Raw genomic sequence first — 25534 nt, 5'->3', positions numbered from 1 at the left:
AGCTGGGAATTATGGAAGGAGGGCCAGTCTTCTTTGTGATTTCAGGGAGAGAGACTTGCACAAGGCAACTAAACTGCAGGCACAGGTTCTCTGTACCAGGTGCTGTACACCCTTATTTTAGCCCATTTTCAATCTGAGTTGTCACTAGGAAGTTTAGAAACTATTAAAATATTTTACTCACTAGTTTGTTTTTTGGCTGTATGGGAAAATACTGAGTTTGCCTGGTACTGCCTAGGGGAGGCATAAAACAAACTGGTGAAGCTCTTTACCTTGTGTGTAACTATTTCTTGTCCAGAGATACTCCTTACTTAGGATGATTAGTGGCTTTCAACTACAGAGTTCACTGCTGGCTCAGCTGACTTTGGTATGTCTAATCAATAGATAATAAATGAATAGAGACCACAAAATCTTTTTTGAGAGCTGCAAACTTTGTTTGATGTTGTCATCCATCACTTCTGCTTTAGCTGTTCTACCTGAAATGCACGAGAAGGCTGTGTTTGATGTGGTGGTGTTTACTTTTGCCTCTGCAGGTATCTGGGCAAGGAAGGCTGGGCCCCAGCTTCATATCTGAAGAAGGCTAAGGACGATCTTCCATCTAGGAAAAAGAACTTAACTGGGCCAGTGGAAATCATAGGAAACATCATGGAGATCAGTAACCTGCTGAACAAGAAATCTACTGACAAGGAAGCTCAAGTAGAAAACGAGTCTGCAGAAACTCATATCACCAAGAAGGAAATTAGTTTGCCCATCCTGTGCAATGACTCTAATGGCAATGCCATGATGACTTCAGACAAGCAGGCTTCCAAACTGGCCCAGGGATCCCCAGCCATAGCAAGAATAGCACCACAAAGAGCTCAAATAAGTAAGGCAGTAAAGTAGTCGGGGGTTTCATGGGCTTGCAATGAATTCTTGTTCTCTACCTTTCAGGGCTGGCATTGCCTGTCAGCTAAGGTCCCACCTGTCCTGGCCTTACAGCCAAGTCCACACAAACAGACCTTTGTATAGTCTGTAGATGTATCAACAAGGACTCCAGAATGTGGTCCTTCACTAGTAGTGATAAAATTTAACTTCACGTTATACACAGGCTGGCTGGTGGTTCTTTATCTTACCCTGCATGTGTTTACTTTGTTAATTTTTCCAGAGAAGAATACTTTTTTCCTTTTGAACACTCTAAAATGTGCCCTTCTGCCCCAGAAATGCAGATGATGTGGTGGCACGTTCAAGATGAGGAGACCACCTGTGTCTTCTCTTGCATTTGTTCTGCTGTTTTCCTGGGGGCAAGTTACAATTTTATTACTTCATTTGCAAAATGCAGATGCTGACACTATTCTGTGCAAGGAATGGCAAAATACTATGAGAGAGGACAGTGTGAGTGTTTAATGAATTATTTTTACTGCTGGGGGGAAAATAGGTATCAGGCCAGTTCTTTGTTGGCCAGTCTCCAATGGAGCTGGTCAGTTCCAGCAGAAAATACAATCCACTACTTTCTGGCAGTGATCTCCTCTTAAATTTGCTGGCTTAGCAGAGATGAATAGCTAAGCTACCTTGGTATTTCTAATATACCCTCATAGTTTCCTATCTTGTTTCATAGAGGTGCCTTAAATATTGCAAATACTGACTTCTATTCTCAAACTGTGTAACAGCAGAGAGCTGCTGAAAAATGTGTTTAGCAGTATTTGCAAAGTTAAATAAACTTTCCCTTTTCCCTTTCCTGCTCAGGTTCTCCAAATCTAAGAACAAGGCCGCCCCCAAGAAGAGAGTCCAGTCTGGTGTGTATTGGTTTATGGTTTATCTTAGCAGTGGGTAGGTGTCTGGGTGCTTTGTCAGACTTTGTGCAGCTGTACAAGGTGGGGGGGATATCTGAGAGATCCTTTATTTCCATGCCTGTTTATTTCATTGTTTAAGTGTTGAGCAGACCTCAGGGCATGCTAATGATAAATCAGGTTTTCTGTTATTCAAAATGTTGCCCCAACTAATCAGGTCTGCAGGGAGAATATGATAAAGCTGCTTTGTTCTGTGCATGAGCATTGAAACTTGTTCGGCTGACTCAGAAGTTTGAAGTTCCTCTGGGTGTCCTTAGCCCTGACTGAAACTTTTGACCTTCTCTTAAGCAACTGGGAGTGTCTCCCCTCTTTCTGTTGCTACCACCTTTGAGGTGGCGAAGCTTCGCTCTCGTATACGTTTAAAGTGGCTTGGAATCCTGTGGAAGGATGTATGCTACAGGAATGAGACCGCCTATGATTTCTTATCCCCAAAGCTAGAATTCTGGAATTTTGTACCAATTTGAGATTAGAACTGTCATCTTCAATAGGAACTAGTCAGTAGTATATTTATATAAAAAGTCATGCTAATAGCTTTGCTGTGCCCTTTATGAGCAGTATGTGGCTTTTAATTTTTCTGTCACCAGAGATGCTTCTTAACAAACTACATTAATAGCATATTAGCATTTTCTTCCTATTTTTCTTTGCATTATTTTCAATTAGACTTTATTTTGGCAAGACTATGACACTTAAATGCATGCTAAAAATAACAGTAATATTATATGTGAAACCCTGAGCATATCTGCTGTTTCCAATTATCTTCATTTAATCCAAACCATCCTATTATCTGAAGGCATTTTATTATGCTGTGCTTCTGCTGTATTTCAGCATTTATAGTGGAGAAACATCCAATTATAACATTGTTAGACACGGTTCCTAAGGTGCAGAGATACATTCTCTGAAATGCCACATGCTGTGCGTGATGAAACATCTACTGTTAGTTACAGAAAGGCTATCTCAGAAATGGAGGAGCAGGAGAATAAAGCACAGTATGTGATTTGCCCTTCTCCCATTGATGGCTCAGGATCATTTTGTGTCTTTGTCTGTGGATGCTCTGACCTATGGTGGAGATATCCTGACAGAACTGCAGTTCTTTCATAGAACCCTAAGTAGGAAAGTGTAGAAGCTGTGTAGCTTCACCATCGTCTAGTTGCCCTGCAAATGAGCACTGTGCTAATCTGAAAAGATTTCAATATTGAAATTCCTGAAAGGACCCTTATCCCATTTATCACCTTAAAAAATAATTACAGCAAACTCTAAAATGTGGCAGCTTAATGTAAAGGCACTTAGCTTTTAGAAGAGTCTGGTATGATGCCAGAATGGCTGTAATTAGCAGTGTCCCACTTCCCATAGAGCCTTTATGAAGGTTGTGTTGGGACTGTGTAGCGGTTCTGGGTCTGTTATGGAGAGGAACTGGAATTGTTTTGATCAAGTAGTAAAGTCCTTCCCATCTAGCACTTTAGCTGGGCAAAGCTAGGGGGGTCTATGATATTATCCTTGTTTCTTGCTACCAGAGATGCCCATTAGCTTATATCACTGACTAATTAAGATTGTTTAAAAAGTCCAGCAGCAGATTAAGAGCAATAAATCATTTGGATTACATTTTAAAATTGTATATTTAATGATAGGCAGAATCTGTTAGGGGCCTGTTGCAATGCAATTTTCTGCACTTGTGTTGAGTCATCAGGAGCTGGGTCTTTCTGGACAAAATCTCAGCATAAATGGGCTGCTCTTAGTGTGACTGGAATGGCAGCTCACACTTTATCACCCACGAGTAAAACTTTTTACTATTCAGGTAAAGATTATCACACTTTTAATAGTTGGTGAAGGTGGCATGAACAGTGAATATGTTGAAAGGCTTTTCTCTTTTAGCCCATATCAATGCATCAGCTCCCACTCTGGAGAACTGGGCAGTTACCATTAGGAAGTAGCACAGGAAGAAAGGGGAGTCTTAGTGAATAAAAGCAATTTTTTTTTTCATACTGCTGTTCAGCTGACTGTTTCTTTGGTTTGAATGAACAAAGCATCCTATTTGCCATAGGGTTTTCAGTTACCCAAGCCACCAGAGCCACCCTCTGTGGAAGTGGAATATTACACCATTGCTGAATTCCAGTCGTGCATCTCTGATGGCATAAGCTTTCGTGGAGGACAAAAAGCAGAGGTGAGCCTTAACAGTGTATCTGGAAAAATCGTAATATTTATCTGTTGCTTGGGAGTGGATTGGAAGGGGAGGAGTGGAAAGCAGTGGGTTGAGATTTTTTGTCTAAGTAACATGTTCCTTGTTACCTCTTAGGTTATAGAAAAGAATTCTGGTGGCTGGTGGTATGTGCAGATTGGAGAGAAGGAAGGATGGGCTCCAGCGTCTTATATTGACAAGAGAAAGAAACCGAATTTGAACAGAAGAACCAGTACTTTAACCCGCCCAAAGGTTCCTCCCCCAGCACCTCCCAGTAAACCAAAAGATCCTGAAGAAGGAACAGCTCCTGGAGCGGTTTCTTCAGGAGATACCCAGGACTCTCCCCACAAGCTGAAATACGAAGAGCCTGAGTATGATGTGCCTGCCTTTGGCTTTGAGTCGGAGTGTGAAGTGAGTGAAAGTCATCATGAAGAGGGCACTACTGAAAAACGACTGTTTCAGCCCCTCAAGCCCTCACCTGTGTCATCACTTCAGAAAGCTAAGTTCAAAGTAGGAGAGTCTTCAGAAGAAGCTGCTCATGAAGAAGAAACCATCTATGAGAACGAGGGGTTCAGACGTTATGTGGAAGATGCTTTGTCCAATAAGGAATCTAGTGGGGATTCCGATTCTCAGAAGAGCTCCTCTCTGTCCTTGATCCGAAGAAATTCTCCATGTTCCAGCTCTCCTAAATCATCGCTTGTGAAGCTCAAGACAGACAAAAACATCCAGCCTGATCTTGGAAAATGTCACTATTCCAGGAACGAGGAGACAAAACCAAGATCAGCTTCAGACGTTGGCTTACGTAGTGTGCCAAGAACAGGCATGAAGAAAGATCCCGGGCAGAGTCCTTCCATCAGAGCAAAGCCAATTGTTAGGCCCAAACCTTTCCTGAACAAAGCAGACTCTCAGAGTCAAGAAAAGATGGATATTAGCACTTTAAGGCGTCAGCTGAGGCCAACTGGGCAGCTCAGAGGTGGACTCAAAGGTTCAAGAAGTGAAGAGTCTGCGAGTCCCCCCCGCACAGCTTCTGAGAACCAGGATGACCCTGTTCGGAGAAGCTCAGCTGATCTCATCACAGCTCCTTCCCGTGGCATCTTCTGCTCCAGCCATACAGCCAAAACCGAGCAAGAAAATGACTCCAGATGTTTCTATGTGACCACTGACTCATACCAAAAGGTGCAGGATTCTGAAATTTGCTTCCCAGCAGGAGTAGAAGTGGAAGTGCTGGAAAAGCAAGCCAGTGGATGGTGGTACCTGAAGTACGGAGACATGGAAGGCTGGGCTCCTTCCCATTATTTGGCTCTCCCTGATAACCAGCGAGAAACTACATCAGCAGAGACTGATTCCTCATTTGCCAGGAACAGGAAAAATGAAAATAAGTCAAACAGTTTAGAGAAGATAGAGAAGAGGGTTGAGGCTTTGAACACCATCAACCAGAGCAAACGTGCAACACCACCCATCCCAAGCAAACCTCCTGGTGGTTTTTCGAAAGCATCAGGGCCAGTTAAAATGAGGAACGGTGTGAGGCAACTTGCTGTCCGTCCGCAGTCAGTATTTGTGTCTCCGCCCCCAAAGGATAACAACCTGTCCTGCTCCTTGCGCAGAAATGAGTCTTTAACAACTACAGATCACCTTAGGACCGTCCGTCGGAATTCCTCCTTCAGCAATGCGTGGCCACAGCCTGGTGACACAAAGGGAAAGCAGCCGGAGCGGCTGGGCACAGAGAGCTCTGAGACCACCTCCAACCTCCCCACGCAGAGGAATGGGATCCCTGTGTCCACAGTCAGGCCAAAGCCCATTGAGAAATCCCAGTTCATCCACAACAATCTCAAGGACATCTATGTTTCCATTGCAGACTATGAAGGGGATGAGGAGACTGCAGGGTTTCAGGAAGGTGTCTGCATGGAGGTCCTCGAAAGGAACCCAAATGGCTGGTGGTACTGCCAGATCATGAATGGTGTGAAGCCATTCAAAGGCTGGGTGCCCTCAAATTATTTGGAGAAAAAGAACTAATATTGCAATATCGTTAACCTCCCTAATTTATACTGTTCCTGCTGTGTACATGTGGAAAAAACAATTGCTACACAAAAAGACGTTTCCCTGTGCTCCAGTTTGTACAAAGGAGTCTATACTGAGGACAAATCTGCCATGTTCTGGAGAGGTTTGTGGGGTTTACATGCTGTAAGCAGTGACAAGGAAGATGCAGCATAGTCAAATGCCTTTTTGTGAAGTTGTTAATAATCTTGTATGTGTAACAGGGTATGACATCCCATCCTTCCCATTATTGATAGGAAACCAAATGTGTGCCTTTTGTGAGAGAAATACACATGCATCTACTTGGGGAGTTCTGTGCCAAACTGTTTTACAATCTTGGCTCCCTTTCTCCTCATTTTTGTCCATACGTGGAATACCCAAGAATTTTGGATGCTTTTCCACAACTTACAGTGAGAAGCAAATGAAAGTTTATGAAACACAGAGGGACTCTAATCCTTTGGACATGTTCACTTTTTTTTTTTTTTTAAACTATACTCAACAGTTGGTGGGTCTAGAGTTGGAGCCTTTTCATCATGGAGAGTTTTGGTCTCTGACGTCAGTGTTGTTACAGCTAACTCACCGGAAAAGGCCATCAGGTGGTGTGGGTTGGGGGCTTTTTGTTTCCTTTCATTCTGTCTTGTTCTTTGAGTTGGGATTTCAGGTGTTCTAGGGCAGTGATGCCTACTGGTGCTTGTAAAAAAAACCTACAAACCCCTTGCTTAAGAACGTCAGTTACTGTGTAGGCTTCATGTTTGGTTCTGTGCCTGACTCCTGCCAGGTGATACTGGTTGATTCTCTTCCCAGAGTTGGGTTTCTCAAAACTTACCAAAGTCAACAAAGTCCCTTAAGACACTAAAGACAAAGCTGTCAAATGTGTTAATTCTTGTTTTGCCCTCTGGTCCAAATCCAAGGGTGCTGGCTGCTGACAGGGCCCACCAAGATATTAGTGAGAAATATTTGTAACCTTCTGCAACATCAGTGTTTACAATGAGTGGAAAAAAAAAAAAGCCATCAAGCTCAGTCTGCACATAATTTGTATATTTTTGGGGAATTGCTTTTGTGTTTTGTTTTTGTCTTTTCTGTGCATTCTGGGTTAACTGTATTTTCTTTGTGTGTGTGTATATCTGGTTCTACCAAGAAAAGACTTACAGGCTACAAACTGAAGTAGGAGCCAAATATGTGTTTCTGTTCCCACTTAATCCAAAGAGTACATTTGTACTGGAAAGTGGGCCTGGGCTTCTCAGGCTCAGAGATTTAATATCAAAGCAATTTGGTCAACAGTGCATCTAACCAGGAAGCTGCCTCTTCTAGTTCCGGTTCTGTTTGCCTTTCTTAACTCATGCTTTGAAATGTGGCACACGGTGTGGGTAGTGTGGGAAATGGAAGGGGGTATCCATTGGAAAAGGCTAGGAATATGGAGTTATTTGTGAGGTAGCCTTGTACTGTAAACATAATTTACTAAATCCCTACTGTTCTTAAGGAAGTCATGCTTGGAGGTTTTCTTAAATGGCCTTGTTAATCACTCAAGATCAATATCTAATTGCTTTAAATAGTAGTTAGCATTGTAAATCTGTTCTAAGGGGGAGGGGCAGACCATTTCACTATTGGTTTACACAAAGTATTACATGCCCTTTTTTCCACCAGTTTCATACTGATTTGGCTTGGAAGTTAAAGGTTATAAAAGCTTCAAAATAGCTGGGATCAAGGGGCTGAGTAAAATAGCACAACAATACCATATCTTACTGGGGATGTTTCACTGCCAAAAAAAAAAATTAGGAAATTTATATGTTGTTCTTGTCTTTTTCCTTTTTTTTTTTTTTTTTTCTTTTTTTCTTTTCATTTTCTTTTTCTTTTTTTTGTGTGTGTGTGTGTGGTTTGGGGGTTTTATTAATTTCCATGGTAACACTGAGAGAGTTGCCTACAGCTAATGTGACTGATGTCTTTTCAGTAGCTGAAACAACATCCAGGTGCCACAACTACAGGCTACAAACAGTGCTGTGGTTCGAGCAGCTCTCTGCATGCAGGTGGGGAGGGGAGGCTGTTTGTTTGGGATCCCCTTAAATTGTGGCAGGAGAAGGAGGTGTAACTGCACAACAGCTCATATCACAGTGCGGGGTCCTCTTTATACCTTCATGTCTTACCATATGATGTGTAAGTGTATGTCCAGTTAGCTACATCTTACTGGATGTGTATCTGAGACATTGTGGCCCTGTCTCTCATACTTCTCCCCATTTTTAGTTGTACTAATATGGTAGCAGCCATAAAGGACTGCTGGAGCTGTTGTGAGATTATAATAGAAGTATTATATTCTTCTGCTGGACAGTATTAAATAGAGCAATACATAGAGTTATCTGCTAGATTGCAGTACTAATAGTAGTGACTTAGTGATTCATATTAATGTTATGATTTATTTTAACAATAATGATGCGGAAGTGGTTCATTATTTTGAATTAATGCACTTTAACAATAAAAGAAACCAAAATGAAGCCAATGCAGAGAACTAAGTGCATTATTTAAAGGTGCAGTATATAATTATCATTTTCTTGAAGCACATATTTATTAAGAATTAACTTATTATTTAAAATATTCTAAAGTTTTGTTAAAAGACATTCCCACTAGGCCATCTCTTTGGGGGGATGTAAAGCACAGCTCCCATATCTTCTGCATTGAGCCACTGAATTCTCTGGGCGTGGTATGGCCTGACATGAGCCCCTATCCAAGGAGGGAAGAGCAGCAAGGAGACGGAAGAGCCCAGACTACTGGAAATACTCAGCATTTGCATCCAGCAAAGCCAAGCCCAGGGCACCTCTGAACTGCAGGAGTCCTTGCAGGGTGGGGGTGGCACAGGTGTTTTTGGCAGACAGTTCCAGTGCCTGGCTGCCATGTGCCTTGCACAGGGCTGGCCCCAGTGGATGCAAGTCCTCTGTGAGGTTCAGGTTAGGAGGCTTCAGGATCTGCCTGAGACAGCTCTGTAAGAGATGTCTGTCTCTCCTACAGCTCCTGTTCCATCTTGCTGGCTCGCTTCTCCAGCTCTGGCTTTTGCAGGGAAGTGGTTTGCCGTGCTCCAGGCAGCACAGGGTGACACAGGGTGAGGGTGCCTGCAGTACTGCCAGGGTTTTCTCATGCAGCAGCTCCATGGCTCAGTTGCTCCTTAATCCCATCTCAAAGGCTTCATGCCCTCCTGAGGAGGGGCCAGACCCTGTAGATGGGCTGCAGAGCCATACTTGTGGCCTCCCTCTGCCCTCAACCTGTACCAGCAGAAAGGATGGGGTGCAGATGACCTACTTGGTGCCAGAAATTATTGTTGGCCACCACTTGGCATGCTGGCTCCCACCCTGGTGGAAGAGCTTCTATTTGGGCTTCCCTTCACTTGGTGGTTGTTTTGGCTGCTTGTATTTAAAAGGGCACTTTTAAAACAAATACTCCAAAAGCAATTTTTCCCCCTCCTGCCTTACCCCTGTCATAGCATCTCTCACTGAGATGTTCTTTTTTTTTTTTTTTTTTTTTTTTTTTTTTTTTCTTTTTTTTTTTTTTTATTCTTTCAGCCGAGAGATACCAGGAAAATAATTGTTTTTTCCATCGGCAAGCAGCTGGTTTTGGTCAGTTCTACTGATGCCTGAAATAGCAAGCCTTTCACGCTTAGCTGTGAAACAAAGGAAAAGGCCTTAAGCTACATCAGAAAGGCCGACTGCAGGGCAGGAAAACCTGACAGAGTACTCAGAGGACAATGTAGTGCTTGAAGTGTTTTAGCTCTTTTCTAAAAATGTTATAGTCACCTTTTATTTACTAAATTTGTCAGAACTGACACTGGATCAAGAGCAATATTTAAATGTAATGTTACACCTCAGTGAACACTCAATGCAGAAATCAGTAGTACTGTTTAAATTTCTCTTTCTGGTTTATTCCTGAACCTAAGAGGAAGAGTGTGCAGGGCTTGAGCTAAGCCTTTTGCAGCTGAAGGGGGCCCTCCTCTGGGGGGAGAGGCAGCTGCTCTTGCTGTCTTGCTCTCACCCACTCTCTGTATTTTCCAAAAAGTCTTGAATTTGGACCAGCAGAAATTCCAAACTCCAATGCCAGAGAAAAAAATTTAAAAATGTGAAAATTGTGTCTTGCTGTATACTGCAACTTTAATAATAATGAGCACTTCTGAGTTCGTTATTGAGGTTTATATAATGCCTGAAAAGTTTATTTGCTGGTTTCCCTTGTCTTCCCTTTCAAAACACTTTCTCATAACAGCAAGAGTCATGCATTTTGTTAGGAGTCCTTCCCTATGGGAGGCAATTCCTGTTCATTGTTTTAGCTGTCACCCCGTGCAATGGGTGAGTGTAGTCATATGTACCAGTCCTTTGCAAGCCAAAAGTTCCAGGATAAAAGAGATGATGGGCACGTGTTGGGGTACTTAACTGATGCATCGACAGGAAGTTTTTAAATCGATGTATTCAATAATAGCAAATACACAATAATGGATGATTGAAATTTACTTGCAGCTAGACTCTTCAAAATGGAAACTCACATCTGCATGGGTATAGTGAGAAAATGCATTTGTCCCTTGTGGATGTGCACCCTGAAGACTCCTTCCATTATGATTCTATAAAGTTTGACGAAGGCATTATATAATTGTTTTCATCGCTTTCAGATCCTAATGAATCATATTTTATTGTAATATATATTCATTGCTTTCCTCAGTTAAAAAGAAAGTTACTGCTTTTATCTTATATGAAAAACAAGGGAATTTGATAAAGCATTCATTATTTTCATATTACTAGTATTAACAGAATAGAACTAGTACTATTTAATTTTAGATCTTCATAGCTAGCTTGTTAATAACTCATATTTTCCTGTGTTGTATCCTACTATTTTTTCTATTTTTTCCCAAATAACTCTGCATCTTGAGAAAAAGCAAATCCAGTGAGTGGATAAGTGCAATATTCATAGAATAAACAGGCCCCTCATCCAGGACTTGGAGTGGAACGTGCAGTGTGAAATGTTTGCAATTCTCTATTCATGCACTCTTAGGGGAAGGGGAAATGCAGGGGAGGGGGCAGCTGGATGAAAACAGGACCCTTGGGTAAGTAGAGACTGATAGCTGGGGTGGCTTGGGTTGGGAATGGCTGCTCTCTGTAAAAAAGTATCACCTGTTAGTGCAAGTGTAAGGATTATGCAGCATGTTTCCAGGATTATGTATCAAATGTGCATTAACATCCTTATCAATACAGGACTTCTGAGCTATGCTTGAAACACTCTGTGTGTCATCCATGCATGATTCTGTCTTCTGGTTTGCCTCTGCTTGTTACGTCCTCTGTTGCACTTCAGAACTGATGGTAACTCCAGAGGGGAAGATAATTCTGCTGGTGCAGTCCCAAGTTTGGATACTGTATTGTTACTTGTATTTATTGCAAGAGCTATGGGAATATTTTTACAGGTCCTTTCTTTTCTGTCCTTATTGTTAACCTAAGAAGAAAATGTCTCCATTTTATCTGGGTTAGTTCTCACCTGCAGATTTTCACAGATCTTTTGGATATCGATGTCATAATTCTTGGCTTGCAAAGGTGGATCTCTCAGGTCCTAAATAAAGTTGGGCAGAAACTTCGCTCTTCAAAAGAGGTATTGTCTTAAATTCTATTGGAAGGAGAACTTCTGTCTGTCAAAAATAATGTGACTTTACAGGTAGCAGCAAAATCTACTACCTTTGAAAAACTGGACTATTTTTGTAAGGTGCAAGAGAAATGTGAAAGCCAGAGCACTTGATTCTCTGAGCTCTGGGAAGTACATCTCCTCTGGCTCTGGTTCATTACTCTGGAGAGGGGATGTACCTCAGTTTTCTGCTTAATTTTTGTCCTGCTGTTCTTAAGTTTGTCAAAAAGCCTTTATGTTACCAGAGACCTTTGCATTCGAACAGAAAAACTGAATTCTGCAGCTGTACTGAAATAGTATCAAACGTGATTTTTGGAAAACCTCTAATACTTTACCAATTAGGAATCTGGTTTTGAGGAGCCACCTTAATTCTTTCACGTGCTCTTGTCTGAACTGGCAAGAAGCCCGCAAGCATCAGTAGAGTTACACTGACAGAAGACCCTTGTGGGTGCTCAGCATGGACTGTTCTCAGCAAAAGCAAGCTCTGTGCACTCTGTTCCTACACCTCCAAAGGGGGTGCACAGGACTGCTGAGCCTTGGTGCTGCCCTGCCATGATTCACTGTGCTGCAGATCTTGCAGCTCTTTAAAACCAGCTGGAGCTTTGCTGCTATTTGCTGGTGGTTTTCCATCACCAGCAGCTCCTTCCCTGTCAGCTTCAGATGCTATTTAGCCATGTAGTGAAGTGCTGTGTACCAGTGCAGTGTTTGATAGCTGCCAACAGTACCAGTATGATGGTCTGAGAGCATATGTTTGTCTAAGTCATTTTGTTTTCATTTGCTTTTCGTTGCTTGCTAGAAGCAGGGACCAGCACTGCGGTGATGCATGGGGAATGTGTCCGCACACTTGAACTGTTTGATGGCCTCTGCTAATGCTGCTCACTGCTTGTGTTGCTCTTTCTCTCCCTCTCTGCTGCTCAGTAGTCGTGTCTGTTGTGTGTGTCTGTAATTTTCAAATAAAGTACTGTATGTAAGGCCAGATCCAGAAGCCCCCAGTCAGCTGACTTTGGGTTGGGATGTAGGTTGCTGTTGCTGCTTTTCCTCCTCCGTCTTAGACCCAATTTGGAGCAAAGCACAGGTGTCTGTAAAAAGTCACCCATAACTCTACTTTGGGGTATCAGTTTTGTGGGGTGTGCATGCATTGCCAAGGGTGGAAGGAGGAGATTTGTTCTCTTGGGTGCCCTTGCATCAGGGCTGGGACGCTGCAGCAATTCCTGGAGCAGAAGCTGCGCCGCACTGCGTGCGGACATGGCTGGTACAGGCAGAACAAAGTAGTTTCCCCCATTTTATATTGTCAGGGCTGGGCTGGTCCCATCAACTATGTTCTTCATTTGTTCTTGCATCAAGGTAGTGTTGATTTTTAGTTGGAGAGTGCAATTTTTTTTTGTTTTGTGTTTGTTTTTTTTATAAATAAATTTGGTTTAAAGCTTCACACTGGCGTTTTACAGACCTGTTCTTGTCAGCATAAGCCACTACTGTCCTGAGTTGAGACTCCTGTTTGTTACTGAATTAAAATTATGGGAATTATGTTGATAATTTGGAAAGAAATTAGAAGTAACTATATTGGCAGGGGAGAGATAGATAAAATATGAGGAAAAAGATGTTTTTAATAAGGCCATAAATTATTTGGTCTGACACTGCAGGTGCTTTCTCTGTATAGATGGTTTAAATACATCACTGCTCTGTGATAGGATTTTTTTGTTATTGAGAAAAGTTGATTTTTTTCATTCCCTAATGTGCTATGACAATCTGTATCCTGAAGCCACTGATCCACCAAAAGAAGGCAAACAAAGGTTGTATATGCTTGCTGTAGTTCAGGCAGTTTGTGTGTCTGGGAGTTTGCATACACCGAGGTTCAGCTGGTGGAGTGGGCGAGCATGGCTGTTCTAGACCTGTCCATGTTGGCAGGAACAACAAAATGTTGGCTTTAGAGACCTTTCCCTGATGCTCAGGGTTATTTGGTTACAGTGGTACCTGTCTTCGTCCCTGTTTGATGGAGGAGAAAAACAGGTGGAAGGGAGAATCATTTGGCACTGAAAGAGACTTTTTAAAATATAACATTTAATATTTAGGTAAATATTTCAGACTTCTCCAGATACTCCCCATCAAAGCTGTAACTGACTCTGATGACTGAAAGGTAAGAAACATGGCAGCTTTCTCTGTGCAAACAGTTCTTTTGTGGTTTGAGAGCTTGTTCTTGAACTGCTTCTGGGTCACCAGGGAAGTAGTAATAAATAAACAAAATCCCATCATCGCTCTTGGGGTTTAGACTTGGGGGGGGCATCAAATTCTGTCCTGTCTCCAGGTCCCCCAAAACACATTAATTCGGTTTGTTTCTGTCCCCTTGAAGCAGGATAGAAAAGAATAGTGCAGTCACTGGAGCTTAGCCTGTAGCAATTAGTAAACTGGAACAAATAGGAAAGAAAAATAAACCTTTTAGAAAATGAAGTATTTTGATGAATAGCTGACTTAACTACTTCCTATCTTGGACTTTCAGGGAAGGAAGAAGTTTTAATTGCTTCCAGTCACTAGGAGGAATTTTTCTGCATCACACCGAATAGGCTTGCTGAAAAGTCTTGCTCATTACTTGTGATGAGTTCAAACCTGGAATATTGCAAAAGCAAAGTGTGTGTAGCATTACAATGACTTTTTTGTACTGAGGGTCTGAAGTGAGTGTTGTGGGGCCAGTAGTGTACAGAGTAAGTGCATTTCTGCTGTCTGGCTGACTTGGCACAGTGTTTACCTTGTCCCACAGGGCTCTGCCAATGACATCAGTGCTGTTCCTTTATTGCAGGTTTAACTGCAGACAGCAGTGCTTATTACTCTGCTATCAATGTTTAGGGATAATCATGTAGATGAGCCTCCTCAGTTAAGACTCAATATCAAATGTCATGTCAGAACTCCTGCCAGCAGCTTGATTGATTGCTGCTTAGGCTAAAGTTCACATGCAGATAACTCAAGGTGGGTGTTGAAAGCAGCTCAGCTGGCTGTGTACATCTGTAGCTGTTTCCAGAGCTGTTAATTAGCCCAGATTATCTCTGGAAACTGGGGGTAGAGAGTTGCTGGGAGCCCAAACCTCTTGGTGAATGAAGGCTGAAATTTGTTTGAGCCATTGTGCTCCTCTGCATTAGCAGAGCAATGGCATGTGTCTGGACTGGAAGCTCCTAGAGGGTTTGCTGTCCCAAATTTTTAGTTGACCAAAAAGAAAAAAAAATTACGGATCTAGGCCTGGTCTAAGGGAAGTTTTGCAGTGGGTTTCTTGGATGGTTGAATGTTCTTAATGTGATCTTGAAAGCTAGATGCTGTTGTCATTTCTGTGTTGGTGTAGAGCTCCATTTTTTAGTGGTTAGGTGGTGGGAATGTACCTGGTGGGAGCTTGGAATCTTGGGAGAGTATGTCGGTGACCAGAGATAGAGAAATGTGTGGCTGGTCTTAGTGTGTGTGTGGTCAAGTTGGTGACACTTTTTTGTCTTTTGTTTGTTTTGTTTTTAGTATGGGAACCAATTTGTCTGTTCTGCTTGGGAAAAGGTCTAGAAGTTGGCGTGGTTTCTGTTGCAGTAAATATGAGAAGGAATTAGCTGCGGGCTTTTTTTTTTTTTTTTAGGAGAGTTTATGGGCAGGAGACCATTTAGTTTGTTTTGGGTTGCAAGTTAAGCTAAGAGAGGAAGAAAATTAGTCTGGGAAAATCCTTTTTTGTGGTAACAGCTTTGGACCATATTTTGTTGTGGCCTCTGATCCAGCTCCACTGAAGGTAGTGGAGTGAATATTGTTGATCGTGTAGATGGTAGAGCTTTTGGTCATTAATTAATTCTTAGAGAGGTGACAGGTATCTTAACATTCACAGCATGTCATAGCAAATGTGAGCTAGAGACAGAAATAACTGTAGCTTCAACTCAATTGTTCAGTTTTTGTTTAATTTACTTGAGATGCTGACCAGTTGGATAAAGCTGTACAATGAACAGCTCCTGCAAGGGTCCAGATGTGCTTGGGTCTATGAGAGGTTTTCCTAGGAAATGAAATCATGTCCATGATAAAAAAAAATTTGCCTTTCTCAGTCATCCCAGTAAAACTGAAATCTAGGAAAGTGACACTTCTTGCACTGAACAGTATCTTTTGCCATTGATGGGAAGAGTTATTGTTAATGAGGGATTAGATGCCCCAGTCTGTCTGAACTGATCTTTTTGTGACTAGTCACTGAATCTGTGTGTAAACATTTGTAAAGACTGGATGCAGATTGGAGTACTGTTAACAAAGATGAGCGACTTTTCTGTGGGCCAGCACAAAAGATGCATTAGCAGTGAGGAAAGCACAGGTTTCCTTTTTGAAGTGATCCTGGGGAAATTTCCCTCAGGTTTTAGCACAAATCAGCTGGGACCTGTGAGGATTTAGCTGGTATATACACTACTGGGGGCCTGTTTCTGTAGCTGGGACAACAGAAGTGTGGCTTTGTCCCAGCAAGAATTAATGAAATCATCATAGTACAATGTTTTCATTTTCCCTTGATATGTCAGTGGTGGGGGGGAATGAGCTGTGCAAAGCATTATCACCCCCTTAATCCAGATTTGCAGGCTTTACTTGACTGCAGTGGCCAGTCCAGAACTGTTTCCAGAGCTGTCCTTGTGACTGTGCCCTGTGAGGGACAGGGAATGCACACAGAGAGGGCTGCCCTCCTCTCTCTGCCATGACCAACTGCTTGCTCAGAGAACTGCAAAACAATGGACAGCATTTGAGGTTTGGGATTTCTCCCTAGAGCAGTGTGTTCTGAAGCAGTGAAGTAAAAACAAACGCTTGTTTGGGAAATTTTAATCATGTCTCTGTCTGTAAAGGTGAAAACTCTGTATGGGTCTCTCAACAGAGAATGAGAAACACCATTTGTCTTGGGCAATTGTACATGTGAAGATGCAGAACAAAGACCTCAGAGTACTGTGCCTAAAAGTAGATCTCAGCATTTCTATTTAGGCATTTATTAGAGCTGGTGTTGTTTTGGAACTGAACAGTATTTAATAATGGTTAATTAGGTCTGCTCAAAAATTCCTGCAGGAAAGGAAAAGACAATTTGAGTTCTGGAGACTTACAGGAGAGGGAGTTGCAAGAAACATAAAATACTGCCAGGTGTTTTATGAACTTAATTTTTCTCCTAGGATTATCACAGTCCTTGTGACTGTGTCCTGGTATACACTAGTGCTGTGGCACAGCAACTGGTCAGTGACACCTCTTTGCAAAAATTCAGAACCATGCATCTGTGATGGGCATGTGTGTATTGGAAAAGATGAGCCTAAAAAGGCCTTGAAGTAAGCTACAAATGATAAATCCTGATTTGCATGTTCCAGATACTCTGGAATAACTTGCATTGAGGCAACTTCAGCTCCTTCCAGGCATCTGCCATCACCCACCCTGGCAGCTCACAGGTGCCACAGTCTGCCAGGTGGTGGAGGGTGGGTGGCAAATGTTAGTGGAAAGGCAAATGCAGGATGCACCCTGTCACTGCTCTTCCTGGTCCTCAGCCATGCCTGAAGTCAGAGCTCTGCTGGGCCAGAGCAGGACCAGACCCTTGGCAGAGTGGTTGCCATGTCCTGCAGGGCTCTGCCAAGTGGCGAGTGGTCTTTGCTGACCTGGATGCTGCTGCCCAGCCAGGATGCTCCCCCCTCCCTGTGTGCAGGACCCTGGGAGGTTGTGAGGGACTGCCAGAGTTTGAGGACTGTTTTCTCAGAGTTATTAAAAGTTCTTGCAATGTGAACCTCTAATGTTTTCAAAGACTCAGGCAGAAAGGACTTGCTAAACAAACTGTACCTGTCATCTCCCAGTTCATTGATTGCTTGGACCAAAGGTGGTGCTAAATCTGATCTTTGTCTGTAATATTTATATTTTGTTGGGCTTTTTTTTTTTTTTTAGTGTTTGATAAAACAGATGCAGTGTCCTCCTTACATGAGAAATTTAGTCCCAGCTTGGGACATGGCAAAACTCCCTGGACCTTCAGGGCCCAGGATTGTTGCCTGTTACCATTTGAGCAGGCTTGCAGTGTTTGGGGGGAGGTGGGAAAAGGGTACTCTATCTTCAAATGCTTGCAGACTGTAAGAATTGACTTGTGATTTGTTTGTTTGTTGGTATTTTGTTTACAATGCCTCTTATGCCCTAAGGAAAAATAAATTTTTGACCTTTTTAATTGTGATCCAGTTGGTTTGTTTTGTTGGGGTTTTTCTTCTAATCTTTTCAGTACTGTTTTGATTCCACATGAATTCCACTGAATTTATCTTTCCCAGAATAACTTGTAATTTGTGCGTTCATGCAATTGCAAATTTCATCTTAGGCTAAATGGATACAGGAGCTTGTCTTGTTCCCTGGCTCAAGTTGTTAGTGTATGCTGTATTTTTGTATTTTTTCTGCTCCACAAAGTTTACGGACTAGTCACCTCAGCCCTCAAACATGAAGAACTTTTGTCTGTGTTGAGCAAGTTCTTAAGGTTTTCAGTACTCAAGTAAGGATGTTTTTTGGAGAAGGGTAGGTCCAAAATAAGAAGAAAAGCATACTTTTACAAAAGTGGTCATTTGGTTCTGTGGTGAGAGTTGCTCTGCAAGGCAGGATGAGCCCCTATGTGCAGGCTGCAGAGCAGGTGGTGCTTATACATGGGATGCTAAGGTCTGATCCTGCAAGTTTGCTGAGTACTGCTGACTCCTCTTACTCATCTTTGAAGGTTGGAGGCCCAGATAGCTTAGCAAATAGAAGTTCATTGCTGTGCAAAGCAGCAGACAGGTAAAACTGAAATTTCTGGTAATGGATCCCCTCTCCTTATGTAGGAACATCTCTTGAGGATACCAAAGGCATTGGATTAGGGGATATATTGGGGGGAGGAGGTTATAACAAAGGATGTAATAGTTGAGGGTAACAGGGTTGTTTTTTAGTTCTTCAGTTCCCAGCCTGACTGTAGGAGATGTTCCTGTGTGCTGGCATGTAAGGTGGATGGTGCACAAGGAGTCCTGTTTGGGCACCCCAGCTCTCTGAAGGCCGCCAGGAATTGGATCTGATGCAGCCCACAGTCCTGGGCACAAACCTAGTGACAAGCGTGGCTGGAGCTGTGCCCCCTCTTCCCTTTGTGCTGACTGAGCCAACCAGCTTGAAAGAGTCTTTTTGGGCTGGTGCAATCACTATATGCTAATGTATCCGCTTGTACACTCACTGTTAATTGCTCCTCTCTTGCCCATTTTTCTGGGAGATCCACTACCGGAATTGTGCTGCACTCAAGGCTGAATTTTTCTGGTCCTACTTAGGTGTATGTGCAGTGTTCGTTAAAATCGATCTCGGGAGGAGCCGGGGGCTGAGTGCCGGGCCGGGCACTGAGCACCAGGTGGCGATGCCGGACCAGCTCTGCAGCCCCTGGACCACTTTGGGAGCATCCTCCCTCTCTTCTTCCCCCGCCTCCGTCGCCCGCCGCGGGCCGCGGCGCAGCCGGGACACCCCGGGAGCAGCCCCGCGTGAAGCAGCGGGAGGGCCGCGGTGCTGGGGTACCCTCGCTGGGGAAGGTCAGTGCTGCACCCCTCCTGGTCCTGGTGGAGAATAGTTTGGGAGCAATGGCGAAGTTGCAGCTCTGGTTTGGATGTGGTGAGGTGATGGCGATGGCCTGGGGACGGAGGGCAGGGCAGGGTGACTCCAGCGATGCTGGGCAGATGAGGATGCAAAGCTCACTGGGGCTGTTGCACGTGGTAGCTGCAGGAGGGAATGCACAGGCTGAGCCTGGCAGAGGGAAAACCTGGCGGATGTGCCACGGTCCTCCTTGCTGATGCCAAGGAAGGGGAGGATTTGAGTCTGGCCCAGAGCGTTAGCACTTCACTTGTCCTAATCTGTGGCAGTGGTTGGGCTCAGCTCGTCCGGCAAATCAGTGCCGCCAGTTCCTAGGGCATTCTGTGTTGAGCAATTCTGTCCCTCGCTCCTGAGGGAATGAGGAGGCTTTCCAAACCCACTAGAGGTCCTCCCATCCCGGGGAAAGCAGGAGCTGGAACAGCTCTTGGAGGGCAGCACACGGGTGAGCAGGCTTGCCTTGTCCCAACAGCTGGCATCTCTTCAGGCTGGTGTTGGAGAAAGCTGGGTTGGACAAGTGGTTTTGCTTCACCCAGCCTGGAATGTTTTAGGCTGCTGAGGAACTGTTAAGAGTGGAATGGCTTCAGCTGGAGAGGCTGAGAACACCACTCCTGGGGTGTTCCTGTCCCTTGGCAGATGGAGCACCCACACTGAGGGAGAAGATGCCAACTCAAATTTATGTCCTGTGACAAGAGCGTGATTCAGATAGTCTCTGATCTACTGAATAGTTAAACAAAAAGATGAGGCGAAAAGCTCACATTTGCTGTATTGTAGGTGTGCTCCTGAGCAGATATCTGCAGCAGAGGATTGGGTTTTGAGGGAACTGGCATCACCTCTGGAGAATCCAAATTCCCTTTGGATCCTTGTGTCCCTTGCTACATATTCAGGAAACATCTAAACTCAGCATCTCGCTTGGCCAGACTACAGGTTGTCAGTGGGCCTTCTCTGTATGTTGCTCAGTTCAGGGCTGGGATGGTACTGCTCTGCCTCATCTTCAGCAACCCTACTTGGCCCCTGCTAGACTGAGCAGCATGTCCTGCGTTTCCTCAAAGCACACTTTCTCCTTGTGCTGGTGGAGGGCACTTTTTTGTGGTTACAGAAGAGACTGTAAACAAGGCAGTGAGTAGAGAAGTTGTAACTTCTCTTTGGGGAGGGGGTGAAGAGGCTCAGGAGTGTGGGGCCTAAGCTTTCAGGAATGCTCTTAGCCCTGGCTTTTACTTCTGTGGCTTCCTTTATTCCTTACATGTGTGTGGTGTCCACCAAGGGGATATTAATACCCATCTCCCAACACCCTCCCATCCTCAAGCACTAAAGGAAAGCCTGAGCTCTTCCACCCAGCTCCCCCTAAGGAAGAGGCTCTCATGCCACCTTGGCTTTTACCTCAGCTTCTCATTGTGCTGGCCATCGTGTTGTGCTGCACTACCAAGTGGTAAACACTCAGTCACCCATGCTGCTGCAGGATATCTAAATCAACTTTATTCACGATCACAGTTATCCAATTTTTCACAATGAGTTATTCTTGTCTTTAAACAGAACACAAAACATCTTAAAGTAAAGCAATGAAATGCAAATGACACAACACAGAGGTACATGGGGAACCTACACCAGTCAAACAAAACAAAAGATTAGGATTGTTGTTATTTTTATTGGTTTTGCTGGTTGTTTTTTTACCTCCCTGGAGAGAGCCTTGTTCTCCTGCCTGCTTACAGCTGGAGGCCAGCCTATGGAGGGACAGGACTTAAACCCCAATTTTTGAACTCAAATGCTGGGGGAGCTTTCAGCTTCTGCTAACTCCGAGAGTTTGGTCCACAGTAAAACAAACACAGTTAATATATTAAAACACTCTCAATTCAAAAAGTGAAAAGGGAATTCACACCACTGCACTGGTACCCATGGATGGAATTTCTTGAAAAATAAAATTTACCCCTTGGCTTTTCCTACATGGAGGGGGACCGGTCCCACTGGTGTGGTGAAGGCTTGGGAGGCTGCTTATTGCACGTTTCCCCACATCCACTATTACATCTATACCTTCTTACCCTTTGGGTTCCTCCTTTTTGAAATCTTTGCACTGGAGTTTGTGTAAATACTGAAAAAAGCTCCCTGTGTGTGCTGGTCACAGTTGGAGCTGGTTGTGTGCCTAAGGACCAGCTGTGCTCTTTGCAGGGGTGTTCTGACTTCCCCAGGTTGTGCCAACTGGCCTCCTCCTGCCCCTCAGTGAGGGCATCTGGGCATGGGAGCCATGAGCTCTGGAGCTTTTGACAGCTAGCCCGGGGGCCAGGAATGGGTTTGGGTTGTACATCAGAGCTATGCCAGGAAATAACATAAATCCCTGTCACCCGGATATCAGTGTTCAAGTTAGTGCTGCCCACAGGGCAGGCTGGGGGCAGCTGCAGACCCCCAGGGTAGGCTGCAGTGATGGTGGCACCTTCAGAGAAAGGCTCTACAATGTGCTCCCCCGTGAGGAGTCTCTTTTTGCATCTCCTTGAGAGACAGAGCTAGGATGTGTTTTCCAGGTGTTTTGAGGAGCAGCCTCTGGCAGTGTGGGTGGCAAAAACCCACCTGCTGCTGAGGGGGGGAGGGAGGCATGATGTCCCCTGCAGCAAGTGCATGTGTGCATTAAATGCTGTTATCCCTACACCCCACTCTTCCCCCGATCCCATCAATGGCCAAATGCTGGGATGCAAGGAAAAGCTCAGCAGGAAGGGTGCAACTTCACAGCCTTCCCTAGTCTGGCCAGATGGGTGATGTGGTGGGGCAAACTCCACTGCTGTGGCATCCCAGCCCTGACCGCCCTCAGGACCCAGACACAGTCCCTGCCTCCTCTGCAGCCCTGGAAGGCTGCAGGATGGGTTGGGAAGGGAAGCAGACAGCTCCTACTGCTGCCAAGCCACCCAGCCGTGGCCCAAGGGCCAGCAGCCCCAGGTCAGGCCTATGGCCATGGCAGAGCAGCAGTTGTTTGCATGGGAACCACAGGGGCCATCATGTCCCTGCTGGGCACAGCTGGGTTCCCGACTCATGCAGGAGAGAAGGGGATTTGTTTAAATAAACCAAAGCAAACCAAACCCCTCAAGTTATTTTTTTTTTCATTCCTTACTTCCTAACGCATAAGGACAGCCGTGTCCTGCCGGTGTGGCTGTGAAGAGCTGAGTTACCACCTGGCTGGTTTTGTCTTAAAGCACAGTGATAAAGTTACCAGTAAAGGTAACCCACAGATGTGTGGGTTTATACATTCTTCCCCAGTGAGGTTGGGGTTTTTCCTCACAAGTGCTGTCTGGATGGTAGGGGGAGAAAGGTGAGGGAGCTATGTCTCCCTCTCCCACAGGCCCACGGGAGAAGAGATGCTGCTCAATCCCTTGTGCTGCGTGGAGACCCCACACGCAGGTTGGTGGTAGTGGGGTTCGAGAGCCGCTCGTCATGCAACAGGATCGTGACAGGAGGTGGCTGACACTGCTGGAAAGGAGCAGAGCTGTTGCCAGTGTTCATTGCCAAACCCACCATGAAAGCCTCTGTCAGAGAATGGCAATGGAGGAGTTGGGGACAGCCCTCAAGGGGCTGCCAGGGGTCTGCTCTTCTGTCTGCAGATATGGGGTGGGTTTTGCCTCACAAATCTTGGGTTCTTTTCTGCATTGGCCCCAGCCTCTCTGCTGTGAGTGTGCTCACTGCACCTCCCTCGCTGGGTCAATGCTTGCCTTGCTCCATCCTTTCTAAGGAGCCTCCTCTGGTCAGGCTGGTTGTACACAGAAACACATTGCTTGTTTCTTCTCTTCTGCTAAGCTGTCTCTGCATGTGGGGTGCCTCTGGAAGGAGATGTGTAGCACTGAACCTTTTACCGCTTGCTGTCTCTGCTAAAGAGTGGAGACTCCCCTCGGCCGTGTGTGGTGTAGAAAAGGGATGATTGCACCAGCTGGCATTTTTTGAGATAAAGTTTAAAATCCACAAGGGAGACTAGTCCATTGTGACTTCCCTGACACTGGAGTTCAGCCTCAGAGCTTCCTTGGGGGGCAGAAGAGCAGCATCTAAGCTTGTCTCATCTGTTGTCCATGGAAGAGGAGGTCAGGGTGGTGATGGGTGATGGTTTTTGTATCTCCTGGGTGATGAATAAAGACCAAGACCTGTGTTGTTTCACAGCCTCCTCCCCATGTGCCCAGTCCCCACCACGACATCTGCTGCTGCTCTAAGTGCTGCGGTATGTTTTGATGATATCTTTGATGGCCCGTCTGCAAATGGGGCAGCAGGCATTGGCCATCTTCTTGAGCTTCAGCCCACATGAATAGCAGAGACACATGTGTCCACAGGAGTAAATGACTGTGTCTACCATGTTCTCATAGCAGATGGTGCATTCATCTACCCAGGGCCCTGAGACGGACGGGGAGATGGGTGACTCTGGCAAGCTGCTCGGAGAGTTGGGAGCTGTGCCTGCAATACAGAAAAACATGGTCACTCCTGTTGCTTCCTGACATCCCAAGGTAATTTCTGCCCTGAAGCTAAAGAGGGAAGAACCATGCCCTAGCAGAAACGCATGCTCCTGTGACCTGCTGTCTCACTCGCTGAGTCCTGGTTCACATACCAAGGCTCAAGGCAGCAGAAAGGCAACATCTACTGGGGCCTGCTGCCCACAAAGAGCAAGCCAAGAGACAGCTGTTACCATGCAACAAGGATTTGGTAAGTTATGTATCCCACCATCAGTGCCTTGAGATCGTGCAGGTATCTGGAGTTTTGTAAGTGCTTCAGAACAGCCTATCCTTTTTTACTGCATGTGCATTTATCTAAATATCACTGTACTTCATTGGCATGTTAGAAATAGTGATACTGCATTTTACTGAAGGTGTGTGGAGGGAGAAGGGGGAGGTGTAGGCAGACCCTTAGCTCCAGTCCAAGCTGGCGTGAGACGTGTCACTGCCTCACAGCTCTCCAGAAGGAGCTCTGCGTCACAGGGCCACGCATGCAGCAGAAAATCCGCTGCTTCCCTTGGGACCTTGCGTGATGAAAAGGGTTAGAGAAATATTGCTGTCTAGGCATCCAAGCGGCTTCCACATAAAACAGACTGAAAATAGCCCTTGCAGAGGCTCTCCCTTCCTCCCCAGGGGAGCTGATGGGATAATAATAATCTGTTGATTACTGTGGTTTTAGAGCCCTTCTGGGAGACAAGTGTGAGATTATGAAGGGAGGCAAAGGAAAGGCAGCAGGGGATCCCACCACTCTTACCACTGATAGAGCTGCAGAGGGGGCCAGAGCCACACGTAGACAATACGGGGCCAGAGACGCCACTGCAGAGGACGGTGGGGGAATTGGGTGTTGATGTGGGCGAGCTCGGTGTCGACAATCCCAGCCGCTCTGCTAATATGGTGGAACCTGTGCCGTGAGAGAAGAAATCTACAGTCACTTTTCAAAACTGAGGCTTACAAGGCACTGGGGATATGTGGCAGGGGTTGCAGCTCTCAGTGCTTGTCAGGATTGGTCTCATCAGCATGAAACCTGGGGAGGAGATAAAGGAATCTTCATACACCTTTTATTAATGCCAGTAGCTGGTCCTGAAGAGACATCAAACTCCCATAACTCCTGACATTTGCTGGAGCTCCCTTAGCCACCACAACCTTTCGTTTCTGCCCTTAAACATGTCTCAAGTCATTTAGTGCAGTTACTTCCTGTGTGGTTACATCTCGTGTGTGCCCCCAACACTACAGCCAGCCACGGGCTTGTAGCAGGAGAGGACACAGCCCGCAGAAGGCTGGGCTGGACCCAAGCACAAGCACGCATCACTTTGTCAAAGCGCTCTTTGCTAACCTAGTGCAAAACTGCACCCCTTCAGGCTTTGATAAATTCAGGCAAAGTCACTCAAGGACTTCCCAAAAACAAACATGAGGGTCTGGCAAGCAGGAAACCTTAGCTATGCTCACTGCTCTGCCTGTTTCTAGGGTGGCTTCTGTCAGAGGTAGGGATAAGTCACCAAAATGCATTTGGCTCTAGGATGAACAAGGACACCTCTCCCCTCAATCAGGAAAGTTTTTTCAACTTCCTGCATGTCTGGATGTGATGGCTCAAGAGTGCAAAGCCTCTTCAAGTCTCTTCTGTATGTCCCCAGCTCCATTACCTCCTGCTCTCACTGCCCACCATAAACTCCGTATCAGTGTGCTCTCTGCCAGAAAAGCCAAATCTGTCCCACAGCCAGTCTGGCTCCCTCCCTCCATCTCAGCCTCTTTGTTCTGCTGTTAGAACAACAAATATCTTAAAGCCTCTTCCAGAGGGGAAAAAACCTGGAATGCTTAAAACTCTACCTTCTGCAAAGGTTTGTAGGGGACTT

At 45.0% G+C, this 25534-nt stretch overlaps 2 protein-coding genes across 14 annotated transcripts in view; one reads left to right on the top strand and one right to left on the bottom strand.

Moving 5' to 3' along the window:
* The window catches only part of SH3PXD2A (SH3 and PX domains 2A), a 255167-nt gene extending 237343 nt beyond the window's left edge, over positions 1-17824 (top strand). For 10 of the 11 annotated variants that reach the window (XM_069019941.1, XM_069019938.1, XM_069019942.1 and 7 more), the window contains 4 exons: positions 531-862; positions 1720-1769; positions 3862-3981; positions 4114-17824. In XM_069019941.1, the coding sequence (XP_068876042.1) occupies positions 531-862; positions 1720-1769; positions 3862-3981; positions 4114-6009 (2398 nt within the window). In that variant the 3' untranslated portion in view covers positions 6010-17824. The remainder of the gene's footprint in view (positions 1-530; positions 863-1719; positions 1770-3861; positions 3982-4113) is intronic. The other variant, XM_069019939.1, reaches the window with a different exon arrangement.
* A 2863-nt stretch (positions 17825-20687) lies between these two features.
* The window catches only part of NEURL1 (neuralized E3 ubiquitin protein ligase 1), a 145147-nt gene continuing 140300 nt past the window's right edge, over positions 20688-25534 (bottom strand). For all 3 annotated transcript variants that reach the window (XM_069019950.1, XM_069019952.1, XM_069019951.1), the window contains exons 5-6: positions 24439-24585; positions 20688-23649 (exon numbers count right to left, since the gene is read on the bottom strand). In XM_069019950.1, coding sequence (XP_068876051.1) covers positions 23408-23649; positions 24439-24585 — 389 coding nt within the window. In that variant the 3' untranslated portion in view covers positions 20688-23407. The remainder of the gene's footprint in view (positions 23650-24438; positions 24586-25534) is intronic.

The sequence above is a fragment of the Aphelocoma coerulescens genome, chromosome 6, assembly GCF_041296385.1.
Source record: "Aphelocoma coerulescens isolate FSJ_1873_10779 chromosome 6, UR_Acoe_1.0, whole genome shotgun sequence".
Taxonomy (NCBI): Eukaryota; Metazoa; Chordata; class Aves; order Passeriformes; family Corvidae; genus Aphelocoma; species Aphelocoma coerulescens.
Note: the sequence above shows the minus strand (reverse complement) of the source record. Positions and strands in the feature narration are given on the sequence as shown.